The 21,984-nt window shown below is 44.2% G+C and overlaps 1 protein-coding gene across 2 annotated transcripts; it reads left to right on the top strand.

The window, feature by feature from the left end:
- The first annotated feature begins 1,810 nt into the window (after positions 1–1,810).
- Positions 1,811–21,711, top strand: nrg1 (neuregulin 1). Of its 2 annotated transcripts, XM_023961043.2 has the most exons (9): positions 1,811–2,220; positions 2,290–3,144; positions 8,346–8,484; positions 12,698–12,756; positions 14,020–14,122; positions 14,456–14,609; positions 14,687–14,796; positions 15,407–15,582; positions 17,771–18,178. In XM_023961043.2, the coding sequence occupies exons 2-8, from the start codon at positions 2,454–2,456 to the stop codon at positions 15,540–15,542; spliced, it is 1,392 nt and encodes a 463-aa protein (XP_023816811.1). In that variant the 5' UTR covers positions 1,811–2,220; positions 2,290–2,453; the 3' UTR covers positions 15,543–15,582; positions 17,771–18,178. The 2 variants fall into 2 exon arrangements, with proteins under 2 accessions (XP_023816811.1, XP_023816810.1); XM_023961042.2 differs by lacking the exon at positions 15,407–15,582 and having other exon boundaries at positions 1,828–2,220; positions 17,771–21,711.
- The last annotated feature ends 273 nt before the right edge of the window (positions 21,712–21,984 follow it).

Here is a 21,984-nt window from a genome sequence, read left to right as displayed (position 1 = left end):
TTCCAAGAGCGCAAGATCAGCCATTGTGCGTCATTACGCATTGTGATGGGGCATTTTATTTCCATCCATTTAATTACATCTGACAAGCTACAGATGTCGGTAATAATCGACGTGGAAATGGGAAATTGATCAGCGCAAATGTAATTTCTTGTTGCTTTCTGAATGGTTGAGACATACGCCATACATTGTTTTATCAAAAATAAAACACTAAAGGCATATGCATGAATACCATAATTCCGTAGCTTATGAAGAAATGTTTTAATATGAAAACAACTTTCCCCAGTGGACAATTAGTGCGTCTGTCCGTCTGTCTGTCTGTCTGTCTGTCTGTCTAATTGCACCTATATCTGCTCCGCCAAACGGACACACTGACGAGAATATCAGTTTTGTACATTATTTTGTTCTGTTAACTATATTATTTGATTTGAATTTTTGATTTGAAATGGTTTATTTCAAGCAATCAAATAGAAATAATACACAAAAACAATATAATCATCAGTTATACATTCATACAGTAACTAATCAAACTTAGGATAATTAGACATAATTAATAAATATTGCTTGAAAGGGAGTGGAAAGAAGCGAACTTATATAATCCCACCCCGTTTTACTATAACCATTTTATTACATGATTTATCAATGTAATAATAATAATGTAATAAATAATTATTTATGAGGATGAATTGCACAACATGCCAATATTGCAGAACATATTTCACTTTTCTTTCTGCAAATAAGTGTTCATTTGAATTTCTGTTGTAATTTTCGTTTGATTTTTTTGTTTGTTTCACTGCTGATCGGTCAAGCGGGTGTTCGTGTAGGCTGTTCATTGTAAGACTTGCTTTGTGAAGTCTTCATGTTATTTATGAGAGGCAGTATTGTCATTTTCACTTTCACGTGTTTCTTCCATCTACCGACGGTGTCGCCGTTTCTCATTTCACCCGTTTTTGTGCGTACGCCTGGGTCAGAGCTTGCGTGAAGGACCGCCCATTTTCCCGTCAAGTTTGCTTTTTATAAATCTCAACTATTGCGTAGAGAGTGGCGTACGCCTTCTTTTGTGCGTACGCAACGTTTATAAATGAGGCCCCTGATCATCAGCTCTCATTCATGAAGATAGTTCTGCATGGATTGAGGACTTTTTATTAACCTTTTGCAGCTGAAACATTTGCTATGGGGAGATTTTTTTTATTTGCTTAGTTAAACCTGGATGCTGATTTTCTTTAAAACGTTGGTAGAAACCATTATTTGTGTGATAAATCTGTATAATTCTGAAGTTTTACTTTTTAAACCAAATGAATGTAAAAAAAATCAATTTTTCGGTTCAAATGTATTGAGATGCTCCTGTGCACACCCATGCATGAACGTTTCTGTTCTCACAAAGACCAACTATGTATGAGTAACAGTTACGTTTTTTTTTTTGGCCCAAACACATCAAAGTCTGTTTTTTAGAGGTTAAAAGTTAGTTTAGAAAGATGGAGGATGAGGGGCTGAAACCTGCACTGTCAGTGGAAAATCCCCACATCCATCTGAAATCCCCTGCAGTTCCCTCAGAAACAAAATTATTTTACTCCGTTCTGCGTCGGTGACTGACGGTTTCATCCCTTCTTGGCGGACGCTGTGGCCTGGTCCTGATGTTTGTCTGGAGCCAGAACCCGTTTGGGTCTCTGGTCCCGTAGCAGATGTGCTTCCTTTGCTCCTCCGTCTGACAGAAAACACTCCCTTCGGCCTAATCAATGGGGAGTGGTGCTGGAGGGGGCGGCTCCAGCAGCGGGCCTGCTGCTGATTCGCTGACGTGCGCTCTAATTGGATCAGTCAGGAAGTTGCTGAGCTTAATGCTTTGTGCGTGGAGGGCAGCAGCCTGTGTGCAGAGACAGCGAGGGAGGAGGCCAGCCTTCTTCAGCACTTTGAGAGGAGGAGTGAGGCAGGAAAAAGGGGAGTACTCAGCCTCCTCTGACCCTGTGTGCTGCAGCAGCCCCCCCCTCCCTTCCTCTGTGAAGCTCCTTCTTTCTCTTTCTCCTTACTCATCTGTTTCTGGGGCTGCACTGAGAAGAAGGACACCTGCCGCTCCCTGATGATTCAGCCTTTCTGCAGGTTGGGGCTCTTCACTCGAGGCAGCATGTCCCCCCTGATGCTGCAGTGCTCGGCCATCCTGTCCTTGAAGACGCATCTGCGACAGCCGGCCCACCACGCCACCACCGCCCCGCCTGTCTCCGTGTTCAGGTGAGTGCTGCAGCAACGCTGCGCGGGACTGCAGGCGCCGCACTCCCCTCATCGTCTCTCTCCCCACAGGCTGTCCGCCCCCCTCCTGCGGAGCCTCCAGGCTGAGCCTCTCTGAACGTTTTCCTCACCGCTTCAGGATGGAAAACCTCCTCTTGGACTCTGGAGGCAGAACCCCCCTCCTGTAATGTTCTGTTTTACTAGTTGAAGCTTCGTTCGTCCGTCAGTTCGAGAGCATGACTGAGGGAATGGAGGACATCTCTGCCGGGCCCGCTCCTTCTTCTGGAACAACCTCCCCCTCCTGCCCTGCTGCCGATGTCGGCTGCGTCCCAGAGGAGAAAGCTGAGGAGGCAGAGGCAGCTGGGGAGAGGGCAGAGGAGGCCGTCGAGGGAATTGAGGAGGGAGGAGGCGGTGGTTGCGATGGGGAGCAGGCGGGGGCTTTGGGAGTTGTGGCCCTGCCTGGGACCTGCTGCGTGTGCGTCGAGGAGGAGCGGATCAACCAGTGCCTGCACTCAGAGAAGATCTGCATCCTGCCCATCCTGGCCTGCCTGGTCAGCTTAGCTCTCTGCACCGCTGGCATCAAGTGGGTCTTCGTGGACAAGATCTTTGAGTACGAACGCCCCACCCACTTTGACCCCAAACCTATTGGACAGGACCAGATCATCATATCTGTCGACCCCACGCTGGGAATCACCGTCTCCATCCCTCATGCAGCTCCCTCGGCGGTCTCCCTCACCACCACCATCGCCATCTCCCCAGAGGTTTTATTGGAGGAGAAATCCACGAGCAGGCCGTACGCTCCGCTCCCCCCTCGAGTCACATACCCGTCCGTCACGCTTAAGTACAACGCTGAACGTCCAGCTCCTCCGAAGCAGAGTCCCCGCCCACAAGCCACGCAGGAGCTCAGCAACGACATCCAAACTGTCAGTGAGTATTCAGCACAGTTCTGGATGAAAATGACCCCGCCAACATGAAAAGCGGTTTGGTTGATACTGAAAACAGTTCTTCCCTGTGAAAAGTTTTAGACTTGGGTGTTTAAATATCAAGGTGACACCTATGAGAAGGTCATCTGCCTCCTCTGTGGGGTTCTGATGCGGTTCTAGGCTGCAGTCTGCAGGTCACTGCAGAGAGGCTCCATGTGAACGCACCTCCATCTTTACTTTATCACCTCAGATTGTGTTCACTCCCCTGTCATGTCTGCAACTGTTGTCCAACACGGCGCTGAGTTTTGCCTCAAGGACACAGTCAAGGGCCCAAAATCCAACCTTTTTGCGCAGACGGCTGCTCTTTCTGTACAGATGCAGAGGAGCAGCTCACTCTAAAAGATTCAAACATAAACCATCGTCTGCAGAGCTTCAGTTACTGTGCATAAAAATGATCCCTGTTTGGCTTTCAGCTTCAACAGAGTGAGATTTCCGTTTTTAAAAAGATCCAATAATCTTTGCTTCTGCTGGTCTGGACTGGCCTTCCGTCTGTCCTTCTACCATCATCTTTGTGACTCAGCGGTCGTGAAGCTCCGCCTTCAGCTGCCCATTTTTGTTGAGTAGTTTTCCCCTTAGAGCCTCAGAGCTGCCAGGTTCTGTCCAGCCCTGAAAACGTCCCTCCTTTTGTCCTCAGAATAAAGTTTCACAGTGGATCCACTCCTAGAGCAGCTTCATTTATTATTTACATCCTGTAACGAGTCGCTGTGGTCAAACGCAGCCTTTTCCTGCGTGCCACCCAGCTTTGGCGTCTGCTCCAGCAGAACCACGAGCCCCTCGTGTTCACAAAGCCAGGACATGAACGCCAAACTCCAAACCAAATCCTCAGCAAGTGACTGCAGGAAGTGGGCGTGTGACCTCCTTTAGTGTTCATTCATTTCTTCAGTGAAGAAGAAAAAACAGTATGTAGGCACGGCTATGGAGCCGTACAAACACAGAACACAATGGAAACCCTGCAGCTCAATATTGCTGATCAAATTTCTGCAGTGCATGCATGTGCACGTGCACGTGCCAAATGCAGAGAGGCTCAGCTTCAGGACCAGTGGAGATGCTGGGAATCTTAGATGAAGAGTTTTAGAGGACGAACACAAGCTCGGATTCAGGCTCTGTGGGTCAGAGCGCCTGCAGGCGCACACCCCCCCACACACACACCCACACACGCACACACACACACCCACACACAGACACATGCACACACACCGGTGTAGAGAACTACAGTGAACAGTGTGAAGCACATTTGTGGCGGTATGAATAAATGAAAATCAATAAATAATGCATGACACACCGAAACTCAGCTTTGATACACAGGGACTTCCTGTTTCCTGCCTTTGCTCCATTTCAAGGTCAGAGCTTGCTGGAGGCTAATTGATGACACCCCCCCCAGCCCCCACCTCATTGCCGCCAGGAAAAGTAACCTGCTATTACAGCGTGTCTGGCTGTGGCTCGCCACCGTAATGCTTGGGCTGTGGTCTCATGTGTGATTTACTGCCCTCTTACTGTCTGCTGGTTAGCTAATCTACTGTGATGGTTTCAGGTGTGCGTGTGTGTGTGTGTGTGTGTGTGGGGGGGGTCAAACTCCTATTATTACTATCATAATTCATTCTACTTGCTATGATGTAGAATGAATTAATGAAAACAGATTTTAGCTGAACTGAGAAGTCAACGGGATTCTCTTCCTGAACTCTCCACAGTTCTGATTACTTTACGTTTACAGACAGTATATACGAAGTATGCTAAAGGAAAAGTCAGAAAGCCACCAAGAAGACACCTTAGAAGCATTTTTACAGTTGAGATGTGTTTCTTAGGTTAGCGGCTGGATGGCTCAGGTGGCTGCATGTGGGACTCTGGTGCATGGGACATCAGGGTTCGGTTCCCAGGAGGCACGATGAGCTCAATCTAGTGTGGGATCTTGGGCAAGACCCTTCGCACTACTGCCTAACTATACGTACCCACAAGGGGACCCCGGTCTGGGCCCCCCAAGCCGGTTCTCAGTTTGGATTAGATACAGGGTTGTTTCAGGAAGGGCATCCGGCATGGAAATCTCTGCTGAACCACCTGTGAGAATGAATGAGAGATGATCCGCTGAACAACCAGATACGTTTCTGAGGATCTTCCACCTTCATAGCTACAACACTGTGATGCGTTTTTAGTTCTGCTGTGACCCGTTTGGACTGTGAAGTGCTCACAGCCCGACAGCATCTGAGCATCACTGTCAGTTTATTGAACAAAGAAAAGTTAGACTGCCTCATGTTCACCTCAACCTCTGATCCATTCATCAATCCTCTGAACCCATTGAATGCCTTTTGGGGTCACTGGCTACTGTTGGTTAAAGACAGAGTACACCCAGTCTGTCCCATCTAGGGACATCAAATGACCTAGAGGGCATGTTTTTGGACTGGGGGAGGAAGTCTGAGAAAACCCACACATTCACTAGGAGAACACGCAAACTCCACACAGTAAGGTTTAACTGGGATTTGAACCAGGGCCTTCTCACTGTGAGGACAGGGTGAAAACCTCTACCCCACTGTCCAGCCTCTTAATTTATGACGTTGATCAAATTGTAGACTTTAGAGAAAGTTGTGGTAAAACACCGGTCTGTCATATTTATATGGAGCCATCTGACTCGTTTTCATGTTTAATCACAGGAGTTTGCTCTGATTGAAGCTGGCGAGGCCTTCACTGCTTCACTGGTGTCTTCTCATAACAACAGGGAATCAGGTGCTTCATTCCCCTCTTTGAACTGTCAGAGTGTCATATGCTGAAGGTCTCAAAGCATGCTGGGATGCTGCTTGGTGAAACTCCTGGATGAAGGCTAATCATGGCGCTGAAATCCACACACCTGGGGTTAGAGCTGTTTAGGGTGACGGCTAGGGGGCCTATCACCCAGTCAGTCTCCAGTCACTCTGAACAGAACAGAAATAAACAAACTAACTTTGACTCAAACCCTTTTATCACTTTTCTGCTAAGACTGTGATACCTGTACAAGAGGTGAAATTTTATGAACGTCATGATTCTGAGTCATGTTTGATATCAACATTTAGCTTAATAAGATGGACCTTCTGATTGACAGGTGATTTTTCAGCTCTAAAATAACATAAATGACAAATACAGCCTGACCCATCCAATTAAAAAAAAACAATAGGTCACATGACCTCATTTTGGGTCCAGACTGTGTTTGTCTGTGGTCCAGACAGGGAGAGACCAGCACAAATAAATGTGTCCTGACTGACTCCATATCAGGTTCTCCTCCTGACAGAAGTGGAGTTTCAGTTTTGCTGGGTTTGGTCGACAGTTGCACTGAGACTGCTGACTTTGTGAGCACAGACGGGGGGCAGATTGTGTTTCGAAAGGATGGCAAAAGGTTTACATAAATTTGAATCCCTGACCCCTGACTTTGCAGTTCATTCCCCCTGGAACTGCAGAGATTTGATTTGTTCTTATCTACCGGTCCAGTAGCTTTAATCAGCGTTATGTGTTTGAGGCTTCTAGAGCTGTTTTTGAATCGCACTTGCTGAAAATCAGAGGCATCTCTGCATTTTTATACTCAGGCTCCTTTGCAAAGGGAAAGATTCAAACATAACTGAGTGCAGTTCATGGTTGTTGACACACAAACACTGGACTGACATTTATTTTGGGAGCAAAATTGAACTTTTTTACTTGGTAATCAGTGGAAACTGCTCACTACTGAACCACTCCTAGTGCTTATGGAATGTGGGGCTGCTTATTCTGAAGCAGAGTTTCTTTTTTAAAGAAGCTGAGTATGCAGCAACATGCATGTAAACTATTGGAGAAAGTAATGGCTGCTCCTGATTACCTGGATCAGGTGCCAATAAGCTTCAATGGCCGGTTAGTTGGAAATCATGTAGGACACCGGCCCTCTAAGTCTGGAGTTTGAGATATGTATACTGAAGTATCTGACAGTCACGTCACAACTTTGTAACCATTGTGCTATCCTAGACACTTTAACGCTGGGAGTTGGGTCATCTAGACCCACTAGACAGTGCACTGAACCTTTTTTCTTCAATGATTTGTGATCTTCACTGGTGTCCATGGATTACATGAAATCTCTCCACCTTTATCCACCTTTGTCATGGTAGGGAGAACACGTCAATGTGAGGGTGGGGTCATCTAAGATAGCACAAGGGTTAAAAAGTTTCCATTGTGATTTGGTAACACAACCTAAACACAAACACTAGCATCCAGAACTAGCTCTCACCTTCACTTTCACAATACAGATTCCCACTGAGCTTGATGTCACTGCAAACATAAAGATAATTGTTACAATTTGACATCAATTTGGGTCCTACATAAAAGTCACCAAGTAGTTATTTATTCATAAATGAATAATTTTGATCTAAAGGAAAATCAATTAATGGATTGGATGAGTCATCTATTTTTTTCCCAAATTAAAATGTCAAAGTATTGATTTTCTAAATCCAGTCCCCTTATGAGAACGCAGGTGCTGGAAATGATTTACATGAAACTAAATGTTTATATTATTGTATCTATTTTCCTTTATATTTTTAGAGGGGACTGAATTACATTTTAAACAAAATCTTTGTAAATCTAATGTGTAAGCAGTTATCGTCGAGCACAGCTTTACCCTCCAGCTTAGTCCTCATGACTAAAAGCTGTTAATTACCCAGCTCACCTGGATGGAAAGGTGGCTTCATGACAACCAATAGTCCTTCTGCGATAAATGTTTTGCCTTTAAAAGTCTGTGTTACATAAAGCATCTCTCCATAACCACACACAGCTGGTATGATGAAGCGTCTGCAGAGACATTTCCTCCTTTTAGGGTTGCTGATCCAACTATGAGGCACTGCAGAAAGGAAACCATCACCTCCAATGACATTTTCTGTGGAATGTATTGTTTTTTTTTAAATTACGTTTCATATTTATAACACCGTTCTTAATGGTTTTTAACATCTTTAAATGCAAAATAGCATTAAATAACACAGCAGGGATGAGTCTTTACTGTTCCTTTAGTGACTCAGTGAAACTCGTGCTCAGATTTAGCCTTTTCTTCAAGTCCAGAGCACAAAGAATAACGTCAACTTCCCAATGTGATCTGAAAGCGATGCACAGGCGATGATTTCTTTGCTTCAATAATGTCTTCATACAGCAATTCTGATTCCTCTTCTGCAGCTACCACCAGCACCTCCACCACCACCAAAACCTCCAGCCACATCACGCGCTGCAGCGACAGCCAGAGGAACTACTGTGTGAACGGAGGCGAGTGCTTCACCCTGGAAATCATGCCGGGAAGCACAAAGTTTCTGTGCAGGTAGGATGTGGACCCCCTCATACCATCTATCTATCTATCTATCTATCTATCTATCTATCTATCTATCTATCTATCTATCTATCTATCTATCTATCTATCTATCTATCTATCTATCTATCTATCTATCTATCTATCTATCTATCTATCTATCTATCTATCTATCTATCTATCTATCTATCTATCTATCTATCTATCTATCTATCTATCTATCTATCTATCTATCTCTGTCTTTCACTTCTGTCTCAAAAAACAAGAACAGCTGATTCGTCGAAATGCCTGAAATCCGTCTGATAAAAGAGAAAGACCTCTGACCTTTAGGACCACCTGGGTTGGTTCTGTCTCCAAACCCTCATGAAAGCGATTTGAATGTTACTTTATGTTTTTTCCGCTAGACTTTTTCTGCAGTGGCTCATTTGGTGGCCCTATTGCCCAAAACAAGCTCTGACCAGGATGTAAAAAGCTATTCCTGACTGTCATATGGTTTAATCAGATACTGCAGCTCCTCGCGCCGCCACTTTTACCCAGCAGACATTTTCAAACCTTTTCAGGATCCCTGCTTCTTCAGATTCACTCTGTGGCTGTTTTGCTTCTCCTCCAAACACACAGAGCTTACAGCATGTCCTATCTGTGGTTCTCTTGATCTTTTTGGTTTGTGGAAAGTCCGCCTGCATTCACACAGAAGTGAACCACACCAGAGTTCATTTGCAAATAAACAAAGACCCTCGTTATCAACAAAAGCTTTCACGCCTGCCAAACCAAGAGGAGCATTGGAGGAGACCAGCTCTGGATCAGAACAGAACCAGACCTCCAGAGTTGATGAATATTTCCGTTTGGTTCACAAGTGAGGCAGAGGCTGTGAGTGGGCATGGCTGACGGATTGGTGCGGCGTCTGCAGTGACTTTGCAGGGTCTGTTCTGATAAAGAGAGAGCTGAGTCTGAAAACAGAGCTATTAATCTATGATCACAGCCGGGGATTTTTTATCTCAAATATCCCGAGGACGCGTCAGTGTCTGTCGTGGACGACCAGGACAAGGTGACTGTGGGAAGGGAGGTCTGGAGCTGCTGCGTCCATGGCCTATGTAACCTGAACCACGACAGGTGGCAGATGGGGGACAGAATAGATAAATGGATGGTTGTCTATGAGTGTTTAAATCCCGAGTTCCTTATATCTATAGAAAAAGGTTGTTGAGGTTTTAGTCTTTTAAATCTAAGAGTTGGTTTTGTGCTGAGGGAGGTGGGGCAGCAGTAGAGGGTTAAGTTGAACAGACCATAGAGTAGTTATCCTACGGCCATCTATTGACTTCTGTTTTGTTTCTGGTTTTTATGAACTCTTTATTCATTTACTTGTGGAGCTCACACTTTTGCCATCACACATTAGACAGGTATATAGTGATGCAGGTTTTAGAGGATTTAAAGCCTCAAACATCAACCCATGCCATTTCAGACACAGCAATTCTGAAGCTGCAGAAAAAACAATCATTTCCTGGGACTTCACTCGAATCTTCTCTTTGTCTGGCAGTACTCCCCACACTGTGACATTATACTTATCTTGCTGTTTTTTTGAATAAATCATTTCAAGTGAAGATGGTAAATTACAGGATGGTGCCCTTTAGTTTGTTTTTCAGGAGTTTTCTTGGTTTGTCATGTTCTGTTTTCAGGTTTTGTGTTTGTCGCTGTCAGTCACACCAGGATCTTCCACAGCGGCCTTCATTTAGTTTTTTTTATCCTCATTGTGTTTAAGTGTCTGCTTTTCAGTTCTGCATTGTCATGTCATCTGTTTGCCTCTTCCCTGTTGCTCCCTAGATTCAAAAACTAATTATTAAATGTTAAAGTTCTTGCCACTGCGCTTGGTCTCCTACATATTGTGTTCTTCACAAGTGGCTCCTGAAACTTGATATAATCTGTTTCCCTGCTCTTCCTTTCACTTCACCCTTTGCCGCTGGCAACACCCAAATAACGCAACCTCTCTTACTGTAACTCTTCAACCGTTTCCGTGATCAACGTCAATCAGCTGATTGTTCTGACGTGGAAAAAAAGCAGCTCTTCACATCGGCTTTGCGCTGACATGCAACACATTAGTGACGTGAAGGAGTGTCAAACTCCAGAGCTGGAGGGCCGGCGTCCAACGTGTTTTCCAATTATCCTGCAATTGAAACACACCTGATCCAGGTGACCAGACGCAACTAATGCAGAGTTTCTGGAGAACCAGCAGGAGGCCGTCCCTCGAAGCCTGGAGTCTGACACCCCTGCCGTAAACACGTCATTACTGTAAAGTGTTACATGTCGGCACAAGGCTGCTTTACTCCGCTTCAGAATCTGCCTGAATTACGGTCATTGCATAAAGGGTTGCAGAGTTACGCTACTTGAAAGAATGTAAACACTAGACAAAAAGCTCAGGTGTTAAAGGGTTACCACAAGAGCATTTGCTGAGTGACTAAGTTATGAAAGAGATTTTTAATGTCGATGCTTCTTGTTTCCTGGTTAATTAGCCGTTGAGAGCCGTCACGCCGGCTTTTAATTCTTCATCCATCCATTTTTTGAACCCACTGAATTCCTATTGTCATGGGGTTGCTGGAGCCTATCCCAGCTACTGTTGGGTGAAGGCGGCGAACACCCTGTGCAGGTCCCCAGTCTGTTGCTCGGCCACACAATCAAACACACACACCTAGGGACAATTTAGAATCATGAGCTAACCTATGAAGGAGGTTTTTGGACTGTGGGAGGAAACACACACGTGCACGAGGAGAACAAGCAAAATCCACACAGAAAGGATCCAACTGGGATTCAAACCATGCCAGTCTCGATGTGAGGTGAGAATGCTAACCACTACCCCACAGTGCAGCCCAGTTTCTACACAGACCAAAAATATAAACCCAACACTTTTGTTACTGCTCCCATTTTTTATGGTATGAACTCAAAGATGTGAAACGTTTTTCAAAGACACAAAATAATCAGTTCTCTGAAATATTGTTCACAAATCTGTATAAATCTGTGATAGTGAGCACTTCTCCTTTGCCAAGACAATCCATCCCACCTTGCAGGTGTGCCATATCAAGATGCTGATTAGACAGCATGATTATTGCACAGGTGTGCCTTGGACTGGCCACAAGAAAATGCACGTTCAGGTCCTTTGTATCCTGACCTTTCTTTCAGTAACCTCAGATGAAGGACCCAATTTGCAGAAGACTAGGATTGGTGAATAAAAACCTTTTAGTTTAAGTCAAAAACACTGTCTGTCCGTGGCTCTTTTCCTCATATTAGCCTTTCATGACAGAATTTCACCTCTTTACAGAGGAAGAATGCCTCAGAACTTTTCCAGCAGCTTAACATCTATCAGCAATGACAAAAACGTTGCCATGAATGCTTTTTGTGGGTGAAGGGATAATCGTGCAGTTCTACTGTCAGGATTGTAAAGGACACAGTTTGCAGCTGTGTCTCCAAAAGACCCACCTTTTCAGGTCACTGGCTGATGAAAATGCCCACCATTGGGTGTCCTTTGTGCTGTGTTGTGTTGGTGTGCACGTGCTGGCTCTTCTGTATGTAACATGTAGGTGCTGTTCTTCTCTCTTTCCTTGTGTCCAACACCCAGATGCTTGGCAGGATTCACTGGGCACCGGTGTGAACAGGCTGTGCTTAAGAAAGTCTCAGATCCAAAACGTATGTGAACTCGCTGAACTCAGCCCCACATGTCACTGCTGGTGTTTTACTTCTGTCATGCTTCCTCTGAGAAATATTGCAGTGTTGAAGTCAAAGCCTTCAGGTCTGAAGACCTCTCCTTTGCAGAGTTGGGCACTGAATTTTGCATGCACTTCACTTCTCATCATGATTCATCTTGGAGGTCCAGACCAGTAATCCATGACTCTAAAGGGCTTGTTGTGTTCTGGAGCTAAGACTAACTATCGATCTTTCATTCAACCTAACCCCCATCTTCTGTGAACCCCCTCTGGTGGAGTTTTCTTTGAGAAGGCGTGGATGGTGACTCGTGCAAACGTTAGTCTTTGCAGAGTGAGAGTCCCGGCTGGAGCTTCTGTGCAGACAGAACCTCCCAGATCCTTCATTAGAACGATTAATGCATGAAGGCCTGGGATGATTGACGGCCTCACCTGCTCAGGCCAATTCTCCTGACACCAGTAATGACTGTTGGGGGTTTTCTGCTAATCCCGACTGAACTAACCCCCCACCTCTCCTCCTGTCTGCTCTGTTTCCCATCCAGGTGTCCAAATGAATTTACTGGTGATCGCTGCCAAAACTATGTGATGGCCAGCTTCGTCAGTACGTCTTTTATGTCCTCTTCTCATCTTAATCCTCCTTGTCCATGATGCTGTTCTGTTTTATTGTTATTTGGAGAGATCATTGACTGTATATGAGAACTGGACTGAGTGATCCCTTCCCTCTGGCGTTCCAAACAGGAAGTACCTGCTGGTCCCAAGAAGCCAGAATCCCATAGACTTCTGTAGAGAAATAAACAGCTGTTACTCAGTCGTTCCTTTGGTCAGAAGAACCAAACCATTCCTGATCTGATACATTTTTTTTTCAACATTTTCTTGATAATTCTAATTTTTTTCAGCGTTTTTTTTCTGTGAATGAAAGTTATTCAAGTTATCTATCAGACACCTCAACAGAAGCACGTGGTCTCATGTTGAACGTTTAAAATGTTTGATTGACAGATTCTCCTGATCCCGGTTTCAAGTGGTAGGGGTGTGGCCCTTCCAACTACCTCACTCCTCATTAGCTAGAGCGGTTGTAATAGAAGCGATCACCCAGACCAACTCTGACCAATCACCACTGAAAGCCATGTCACACAGCCGCTACGTACATTTTGCCCATTTTCCACGAGTGAAATTTCAGTCTTTTGTGATCCATGTGTGACGTACGTAGTTCATAAGTGTTTCTTGCCTTCGTCATTCGTCGTTGTGCGCAGATGTCCCTCCAGGGTTTCGGCCGACAAATCTTGACATAAATTCAGTTTTTAGCTGTCCAAAGTTTTTGGATGGTTGAGAATTACGCAGTTAATTTGGTTGGTGGGAATAGCCATTCTAGTTCGGGTCCATTTTATTACATGTCCTTAATAGTCCATATTTTCTTCATGATATACTTTCTGCTGTGCAAATTATTCAAGTTGTAAACTGATCAATCAGATGCCTCAACAAAAGTTTTTGGTGTCATGTTGAACATTTAAAATGTTTGAAACGTTCAACGTTTCTATGTCGCCCCTGGAAACCATTTTCCACGTGTGACATCGCACTTAGTCCGGCTCTCTCATACAGTCAATGTTGAAAATACATGTTGAAAATTTAACAAATTCTATCAATCTAAGATGAATTATTGTAAAAAACAGCCATTCTGTCTCAGTCAGTGGCTTCCTGTAAATTCTTGGGTGTGAATGACTTGATTTGACTGAAACGTTTTACAGTGAATGCTGCATTCAGCTTCTGTAAAGCTGATGATGTTAGACTGAGGAAGTGTCAGTGTTTCGATGAACAGGTGTGTGCCTGCATCGTTTATGACACTTGCAGCATCTCTCCTGTGTTTCAGAGACTGAGGGGTTGTATGAAAAACGCATTTTAACCATCACAGGAATCTGCATCGCCCTGCTCGTCGTGGGAATCATGTGTGTGGTCGCCTACTGCAAAACGAAGTAAATGCATCCACCCTTCACATTACAGAACCAGAACCACTCTTTTCTAAATCCCTCTGAAAGGTTGGGAATATTCCCGAATGGCCCAGAGGGTCAGGAAGAGTTTTGGATGTGGTGGTCTGGAAGGATTTTTGAATAATTCTTAAACTAATTGATTCTAAATGATCCAGGATCTTCTAGAGTGGTTCCTAAATTTGTTTATAAACAATGTAAGACTTGCATTGTTAGTCTTGAATTATTCTGATCGGTTCTTCTGGGTCCACAATGGTTCTAAACGTGTGTTTTGTTTTGGGACCATCAGTTTTGCTGTCTTTCTTGTTTTTACACAATCAGGAAACAAAGAAAGAAACTTCGTGAGCGCCTGAGGCAGAGCCAGAGGCATAAAAGGAAGTCCAGTACCAAGGCCGGTACCGGCTCCAAACCGGACAGCTCTGCCGCAGGACGCCGCCTTTCTAACGTGCCTCTTCAAGACCTTAAGATCAGCAAAGTAAGCTGCAGGGGTGAAACGGACGTCCTGAAACCTGGAACCTGAAGAAGTACTCAGTCTGTGTCTTTCCTTTGCAGTCGTGTAATGGGATGAAGATGCTGTACACAGATGACGACACGGAGGCCACCTTTCCCACGAGCAAAGACGCACCAGAACCCACCACCCTCACTCAAGTCTCCAGCCAAAGGTACGCTCTCTGGTGCAGCTTTGACTCCAGTGGTGTTTCCAGACCGTTTTGGTTTTGGACGCCATCGTGGCGAGCATGTGAAAACACAGAGTTGACTGCTGATGGACGTGAAAGTTTCCCCATCTGCTGCAGTGATCAGCTTTACTCTGTTAGTCAGGAATGATGGACGCTCTGTGCTCCATCCTGGGGGAACAGCTCAAGCACAGCAGCTTCACTGCTGCTTCAAATGACCTCCGAATCCAAAAACTTCCTATCCAGAAATGAACATCTCCCTGAGGTGTGACAACTTTTTCAACCCAGGATGTGATTCTTGACCTCCACTCATCATGGTTAAAATCAGAATTAAACGACTATATAATAAAACAAAAACTACGTCAATGTCAGTCATTCATGAGGTCTGCTGTGGTGCAGGTGGTATTGAACACCCCCGTCTGACAGGCTTTGAATGGTACACTCCAGAATGTCTCTTTAACAGGATTTAGATCACAGAATGTGGGATTCAAAAGCTGCTCTCTCAGCTAAAAGCACAGCTGCTTCACTGGGTTAAATAGACTAGGGGGCTTTTCTGCGAGCTGCCCCCCTGTAAATAACCCCCTCCCTGTCTCAACAGTTGGAGTGAGGATTGGAGTGTTCCCTCTGTCACTGAGTCTTTCTCTGTGCTGACAGAGAATAGCCAACGTGCAGCACCGGGCATCCGGGGTCGTCTCAATGCCACGGGGGGCACAAGTGACTTAAGTGTTTGTTGAGCCCCGCCCAACTCCAACAGGAGTTTCCTAAAAGCTGAAGGTAACCCAAAAGTTCATCAAAGGTGTAGAACACAAGGGAAGCAGTGAGAACCAGTGCTCCAGTAGAAAGAAGTTATTTTAAAAAGTATTCAAAGTGCTGGGTACCTTGTTACTTTATAGTAAATTTAATGAGAACAAGTTTATTTTTATTTTTGATCAAAAATTGTAAACTTTCAAAAGACTCACAAAAGTTTTATCATCTCTTTTTTAAACTAATAAAAAAATGGACAGAAATTCAGCTTAGAAACAATCCAAAATACCTGCGTAAGCCTGATGCCAAAACTTGTTCAAGTGACTTTTTTTGATTTGTCTTTGATTTATTGATAAACTGTTTGGTTTTAGGACGAGCGCGGCTGACCTCTGGGCCAGGTCGCCCTTGAAAGATACATTTTCAACTCAATGAATCTTTATCTGGTTGAAAAAAATGAAAGAAATAAAGCTGTGCACACACTGGCATACATATTTCTTATATTTCACTGAAGTAAACCTGTCATTCTTAAAAACATTAATGTAATATTTTAGACATTTAACCCTTTGAACAACAATCTAATTATATGAAAATGTCTGCATTTGTTAAATAATAAATAATAAATACTAGGTAGGACTTTGGACATAATTAGAGACATAAGTTTTAGAAAGGTCAACATCAAAATAGATTTGATTGGATCACTGGTTGGTCCTGTTTTTTACAGAGCACTAAATCCTCCCCTTGGATCCCTCAGTGGACAGAAAGACTACATGACTGGCGTGTACACCTTGTTTGTAACAATAATGAATAGATGATCATTTCTGTCTGGAATACTTTAAAGACCTTTTCAACCCCACTAAGAAGCAGAGCCGGTTAAATCAATTTAGAGCGGGGGCTGAAGATGTTTAGATATTGCAGGACGAACGCCGTGTGGACAGTGGGGGCAGCACCTCTGGTAACTCTAGATTGATACATTGGTTCCCCTCTTCGGAGAAGGTGTGTTCTCTGTTGGAGTGTATGTTGGACTCAGCAGGAAGTCGGACTCGTTGCGGAGGAGAGTTGGACTTTACTCGGGCTCTGTTGAAAGTAGACTAGATTTCTCTACAAAACCAAATGATGGAGGGGTTTGGCTTTGGGAGCCTTTCAGTCCTGCTGTTTGCAGATGATGTACCCGTAATCTTTTTCAACTTCTTCAACAGCAGAACTGTTGGCGTGAAGAAAAACCTTGCCCCCCCCTTTCCCTCTCAGTTGCTGAGAACTTGGAGCAGGAAGGTTGTGGCCTGTCCAGCACATTTTCTACACTACAAATAAGCTCTTCTTCACACGACCCTCAGTTTGAGTAACCCTTGTGCTATCTTAGATGACCCCACCCTTACATGACAAAGGTGGATAAAGGTGGAAAGATTTCATGTAATCCATGGACACCAGTGAAGATCACAAATCATTGAAGAAAAAAGGTTCAGAGCACTGTCTAGTGGGTCTAGATGACCCAACTCCCAACGTTAAAGTGCCTAGGACAGCACAAGGGTTAAAGAAACACTGTTATTGTAAGCTTAATTTTCTTTATATATGTCCTCAGTCATCAGAAAAATGCTACAAGAACGTGTTAAAAAACCCAAAGTCTTGACCAATGACTGTAGATGTTAAATGTAAAGTCACCAAAAAATGACTTACTTCCAGCTCTAAACCATGCAGTCACAATTTTATGCGATACAGAAGCTGCCATGTTGGAGCCCGATGACTTCAGTAAGCATTGATTGATATGGGTCAACATTTCTATGGCAACCACCTTCCAATCAGGAGTGAGCTTGTTGGAAGCCCAAACTCTTATCACTTGACAGCGGGAACACTAGGGGGGAGGGTCTCTCAGTCCAGTTCTCACATTCAGCCAATGGTCTAAAGACAAAGTCCTTCATTTTACCGGTTTATCTTTGTTCCCACTCTTACCTTTACCGATTAGCTGCGGGTTTTGATCAAACTGAGCCTCCTTTGCGTTGTGGCTCTCTCTGTGATCGTGCACAACGCTCGACCACCTGGGAAGTTTGGGTGTCTTTACCCAGAATGCCGGACAGCTGAAAAGCACTGGTTGAGAAGGAACCCTGTCACACTGATGTTGTTCAGCACTTGCCCTTGAACTCAGCGCTCGCTCCATAACCCCGACGCCGTCTGTCATCGGCTGGCTCCTCATTTTCTCCCGTTCCTGTTCCCTGTGTTTTTGCAGGCCGTCAGCCATAAGGAACTGGACTCCGCCTTCCGAGTCACAAACTGGTCCGACGTCTCCAGGCTCCCCTCGGTCAGAGATGTCGGCCCCCCTGTCCAGCCTGGCACTCTCCGTCCCGTCAGTCGCTTTGAGCCCCTTTACGGAGGAGGACCGGCCCCTGCTGCTGTCGAGAACCAGTCAGACTCCCTCATCCTCCAGGGCAGAGGAGCAGAGACGATGCTTCTCCCACTACAACCACGGCCTCATGGCGCACAGCTTACCCCCCAGCCCGCTGCTCCACGTGGAGAAGGGGAGCTCTGCACCCGCGGGGGAGCAGAGCACCTTTGCTGCCGGCCCTCACCTCTCTGAGTCCAGCAGTGAGGGCATGCCAGGGAGCGACACTGAAGATCCTCAGGAGGAGGAGGAGGAGGAGGAAGAGGAGGAAGAGGCAGGCTTCCTTTCCACAGACAGCTCTGCGGCACTCTGGACTCTGAAAAGCTGCAGGACTAACCTGGCATCAGCAAACCTCAGCCTGCAAGTGAAACCGTCAAACCCGTCCTCCATCAAACCAGATCCAATTGCTGTGTAACAAAGAACGGAGATTTGTGTTGAGGGAAAGAAAGGAGTTTCATGTGTAAAGACTGTTGACGAAACTTATTTTAAACGCCGTAGCATAAAGGTTTTATAGTAACAAATGTGTTTGAGGTAAAGTGCCATACGCTTGTCTGCAGCAGCGGCTCCCAGCTAATTCAGAGCAGAAAAACATCAACGTGCCTTTCCTTTGCTAGACAGGAACTTGTGTTAGATTCGACGTGCTTCCTGCAGGACCCGCTCAGATGACAGAACAAACACGATGAGGTTTTTATCACAGACGGCTCTGTCACAGCGTCACTCACCGAGACCCTTCTGAGGCAGAAACGGAGCTGCACACCTGCACTGATGCTTCTAACTTCACCCTCCAAGTCTTCACCTGCACCCGCGGCGATTTCAGAGAGGAGGTCCCTCCTGGACTCTGTAAATAAGCTTTGACATAAACGTGCAATCACCGGACTGATCATCCGATGCTCAGAAGCATAACACATCCCTCATTTAAATATGTACTAACAGTTTCAGATCCTGTCAATTATTCTAGAGGAGGCGCCCCCTGGAGGGCAGAAAGGTTTTAAAAAACTTTTTGAAAATACAGTTGCTGCTGCATCAGAAGGAGAAATCACAGAGGAGCTGGACTTTGTTTTTTTTTTCAGAGAAAATCAAGGAAAGAGGAGTTTGTAGATGTGTGCGATTAAACGTCCAAACACAACCCACAGTTTCATCGAGCACTTTGTTAATGTGAGAAGGACACGCTGTGGTCCACCTTTTGATTTAACCACGATAATGTAGTAAACAATATAAACAGGTTTTCACTGGGCTCTCCTTTAAATTAGAGGAGTAGATTGCTTGACATGTCAAATGATTCTTCCTGAAGGAAATCCGTTCACTGCTCCGATTAGAGCGTCCCCGAAAAGCTAGCATTAGCATTTAGCTCCCTCTTCACTTTTTCAAGGTTTCCTCCTCTTTCTTGACTTTTCAGATCACAGCGTTGTTACCCCATCCCGGTCAGAACCCTGTTGGTGCTTTTGGGTCCTCTGCTCTGAGACCCACCCCCCACCCCCACCCCAACAGATGACTGACGTTGAGCTTTGGAGAAGACCCGACTGTTTGTAGAGACTGAATCTTTCTGCAGCTGCTACCTACAGGACCCAGAAATGTATCTTCACATCTACGTATTTTTATTTTGGGGGATTGACAGGAATCCTTAAGACCCCCCCCCCTCCCCCTGGTTTTGACATTCTGTTCTGGATCACATCCAGGTCGGCGCTAACAACACACGACCCCGAAGTGTCGATGGAATCGGGTGCACCTTCCTTTTAGAAACGCACCCCCCCACCTTATGAGTGCGTGATAAGGTGTTGTTGGCTGCCCCTCCCTCACTTTTTTCACAGGTATCTTTTTTTTGTGTGTGAATGTTTTCAGCTGATGTTTGTTTCTGCAGCTGAAACTGTTGCTTCAACTTTAGTTGGTGGGGGAGAGAAGGTTTTATTGCGTTTTTCTTTCATAGGAAATGTTGCGGCTCACAAGAACCCCCTGGTAAACAGGTCAGGAGTCTTTGTCAGATTTTTCTCCCCATTCGGCTTGAACAGCTTGTGTAGTGTCATTGCGTGTACAAAATGAGTTATAACGGCATCTTCTGATTGTTTCCTAAACGTTTTCCCAGGACAGATTGAGGCAGTGTTTTTCAACCGGTGTGCCGCGGCACACTTGTGTACCGTGAGATGGTCCGGTATTCACTGATCTAAAAGGCCCTGATAAAACACTGAGTAGTTAGGAATATGAAAGATCATGAAATACTTTTTTCTTTGTGTTTTTTTTATTCTTTTAAAGACATTTTGATAAGAACGACGGTACCGTGATTAAGCCGTAGCTTCAGCTGTTTTCGGTAAAGTCCCGCCCCTTTAACTGTCTCCACTAATCATTCTTGGAGGCTTAATCACATGTCATCAGTCAGACCAATCAGAAGTGCTTAAAGTCTTCACTTCCTTGTTCCGATTTAACTCATAAAGTCTCTCAGTTCCAACAAAAATACCAGCTTAAGCTCGTCTTTAGCGGTGTAGCTTTCCACAGAATCCGGTATCAGACCGTGGAACAAGTGAACAAAACAATGAAGCTCAGAGAAGCAAGTCTGTCTGCGATCGGGTGCTGTTTGCACTACATCTCCCATGATGCATTGTGTTAAAGTGACAGCATCTCAGCGTACAATGAGTCTTCCCTGTTAAACGTCTTTAAACCACAATGAACACACAAACAGTTTTGAAATTTTCTTGATGAAATCCGAGGTCAACAGTTTAGTTCTTCTTCATGGTTTGTGTTTATTAACAGCCAAACGTCCCAGAGTTTGGCCCAAGTCATCTTCTAACTGAAACACTTTTCTAATAATGTCTGGATTATTTTAGATGTTAAACTTGAGAAGAAGTAATAACAACATATAAGAAAACAGGATTAAGGTGAAATTGCCAACAGATACATTTAAACTAAATTGAAACAATTTAATCTAAAAAGAAAAAAAAACATTTTTGTTAAAGTTTTCAAAGACTTCATCTTAGATTAAGACAATAAAAAACTAATAAAACTTCAACATCTTCATTTTTTGTGTAGAAAACAAAAATATAATTTTAGTCTTTTTGTGTAAATTTTAACAAACATATTGTGATCATATTGTTCAGAAACTACAGTTGCCTTTGCACCAACATTTAAAAAATAAATCACAATTTAGAAAGAATATCTTCGTTCTTTTGTGAGTTTACATAAAATTGCATGTTAATAAACTGAAGGGAAAAACAACTACCAGGGTAAAATTTCAAATAATTTAGTTAAAAATTATTACATAAAACTAACTCAATTTTTCTTATATCTTCTAGAAAAAACAGCTGCAACTTCCAGCTTTTCTTGCCACAATTATCAAAAAATGCAGGTGAGATTGCAGAGGGACTGTATATCAATACAGAATATAGAGTTTCTCCTTTTTTCAATTTTTGGATGCTGGTGTGCCGCGGGATCTTTGTCAAGAATAAAGTGTGTCTTGGCTTAAAAAAGGTTGAAAAACACTGGATTAAGGTAACGGAAATGTACGAGATTTTTAAAAAGGAATCACAGTTGGTAAATGTGCGTAGAATCAGATAATAGTGCTTCCTGCTGACTTTGTATCTTATTTAGAAGAATGTTTCTTCTCAGTCAGAAGGATGGGGAAAATGTTTTTGCTCAAAGATGAGTCGGAACTTGTCTGCTCTGTGATTTTCTGGTTTCTCCTGAAAAAACGTATATATTCAGCACTTCGATGCTTTTGCTTTTGCTTTTAGATCTGGAGTATCTTAAAATGATGTAAAAACACCATTAAAGCCTCCAATGCTGCTGTTTCACATGAAAAACTCTCATGTCTGTGTTTTTTTTAACAATGAGGCCTTCATTCAGTCTGGATTTTATCTAGAGAAGTAAACTCAGTAAATGTTACAAAGCAGATCCTCGTGCAAAACTCGGTGCTGAAATGACGTAGGTTTGTGTCTCTTCCCGCATAAAAAGGTCTTGGGTGTGACCAGATGAAAAAATAAGTAGAGACACAAAAACATGAAGATTTTTAAAAGTGTGGGGTGTTTGCTTTCACCCTGTTTGTGAAGGCAGGTGCAATGTTCTCACAAGCCCCT

This window comes from Oryzias latipes, chromosome 12 (genome assembly GCF_053564925.1).
Source record: "Oryzias latipes strain Hd-rR chromosome 12, Olatipes_Hd-rR_3.1".
Lineage (NCBI taxonomy): Eukaryota > Metazoa > Chordata > Actinopteri > Beloniformes > Adrianichthyidae > Oryzias > Oryzias latipes.
Note: the sequence above shows the minus strand (reverse complement) of the source record. Positions and strands in the feature narration are given on the sequence as shown.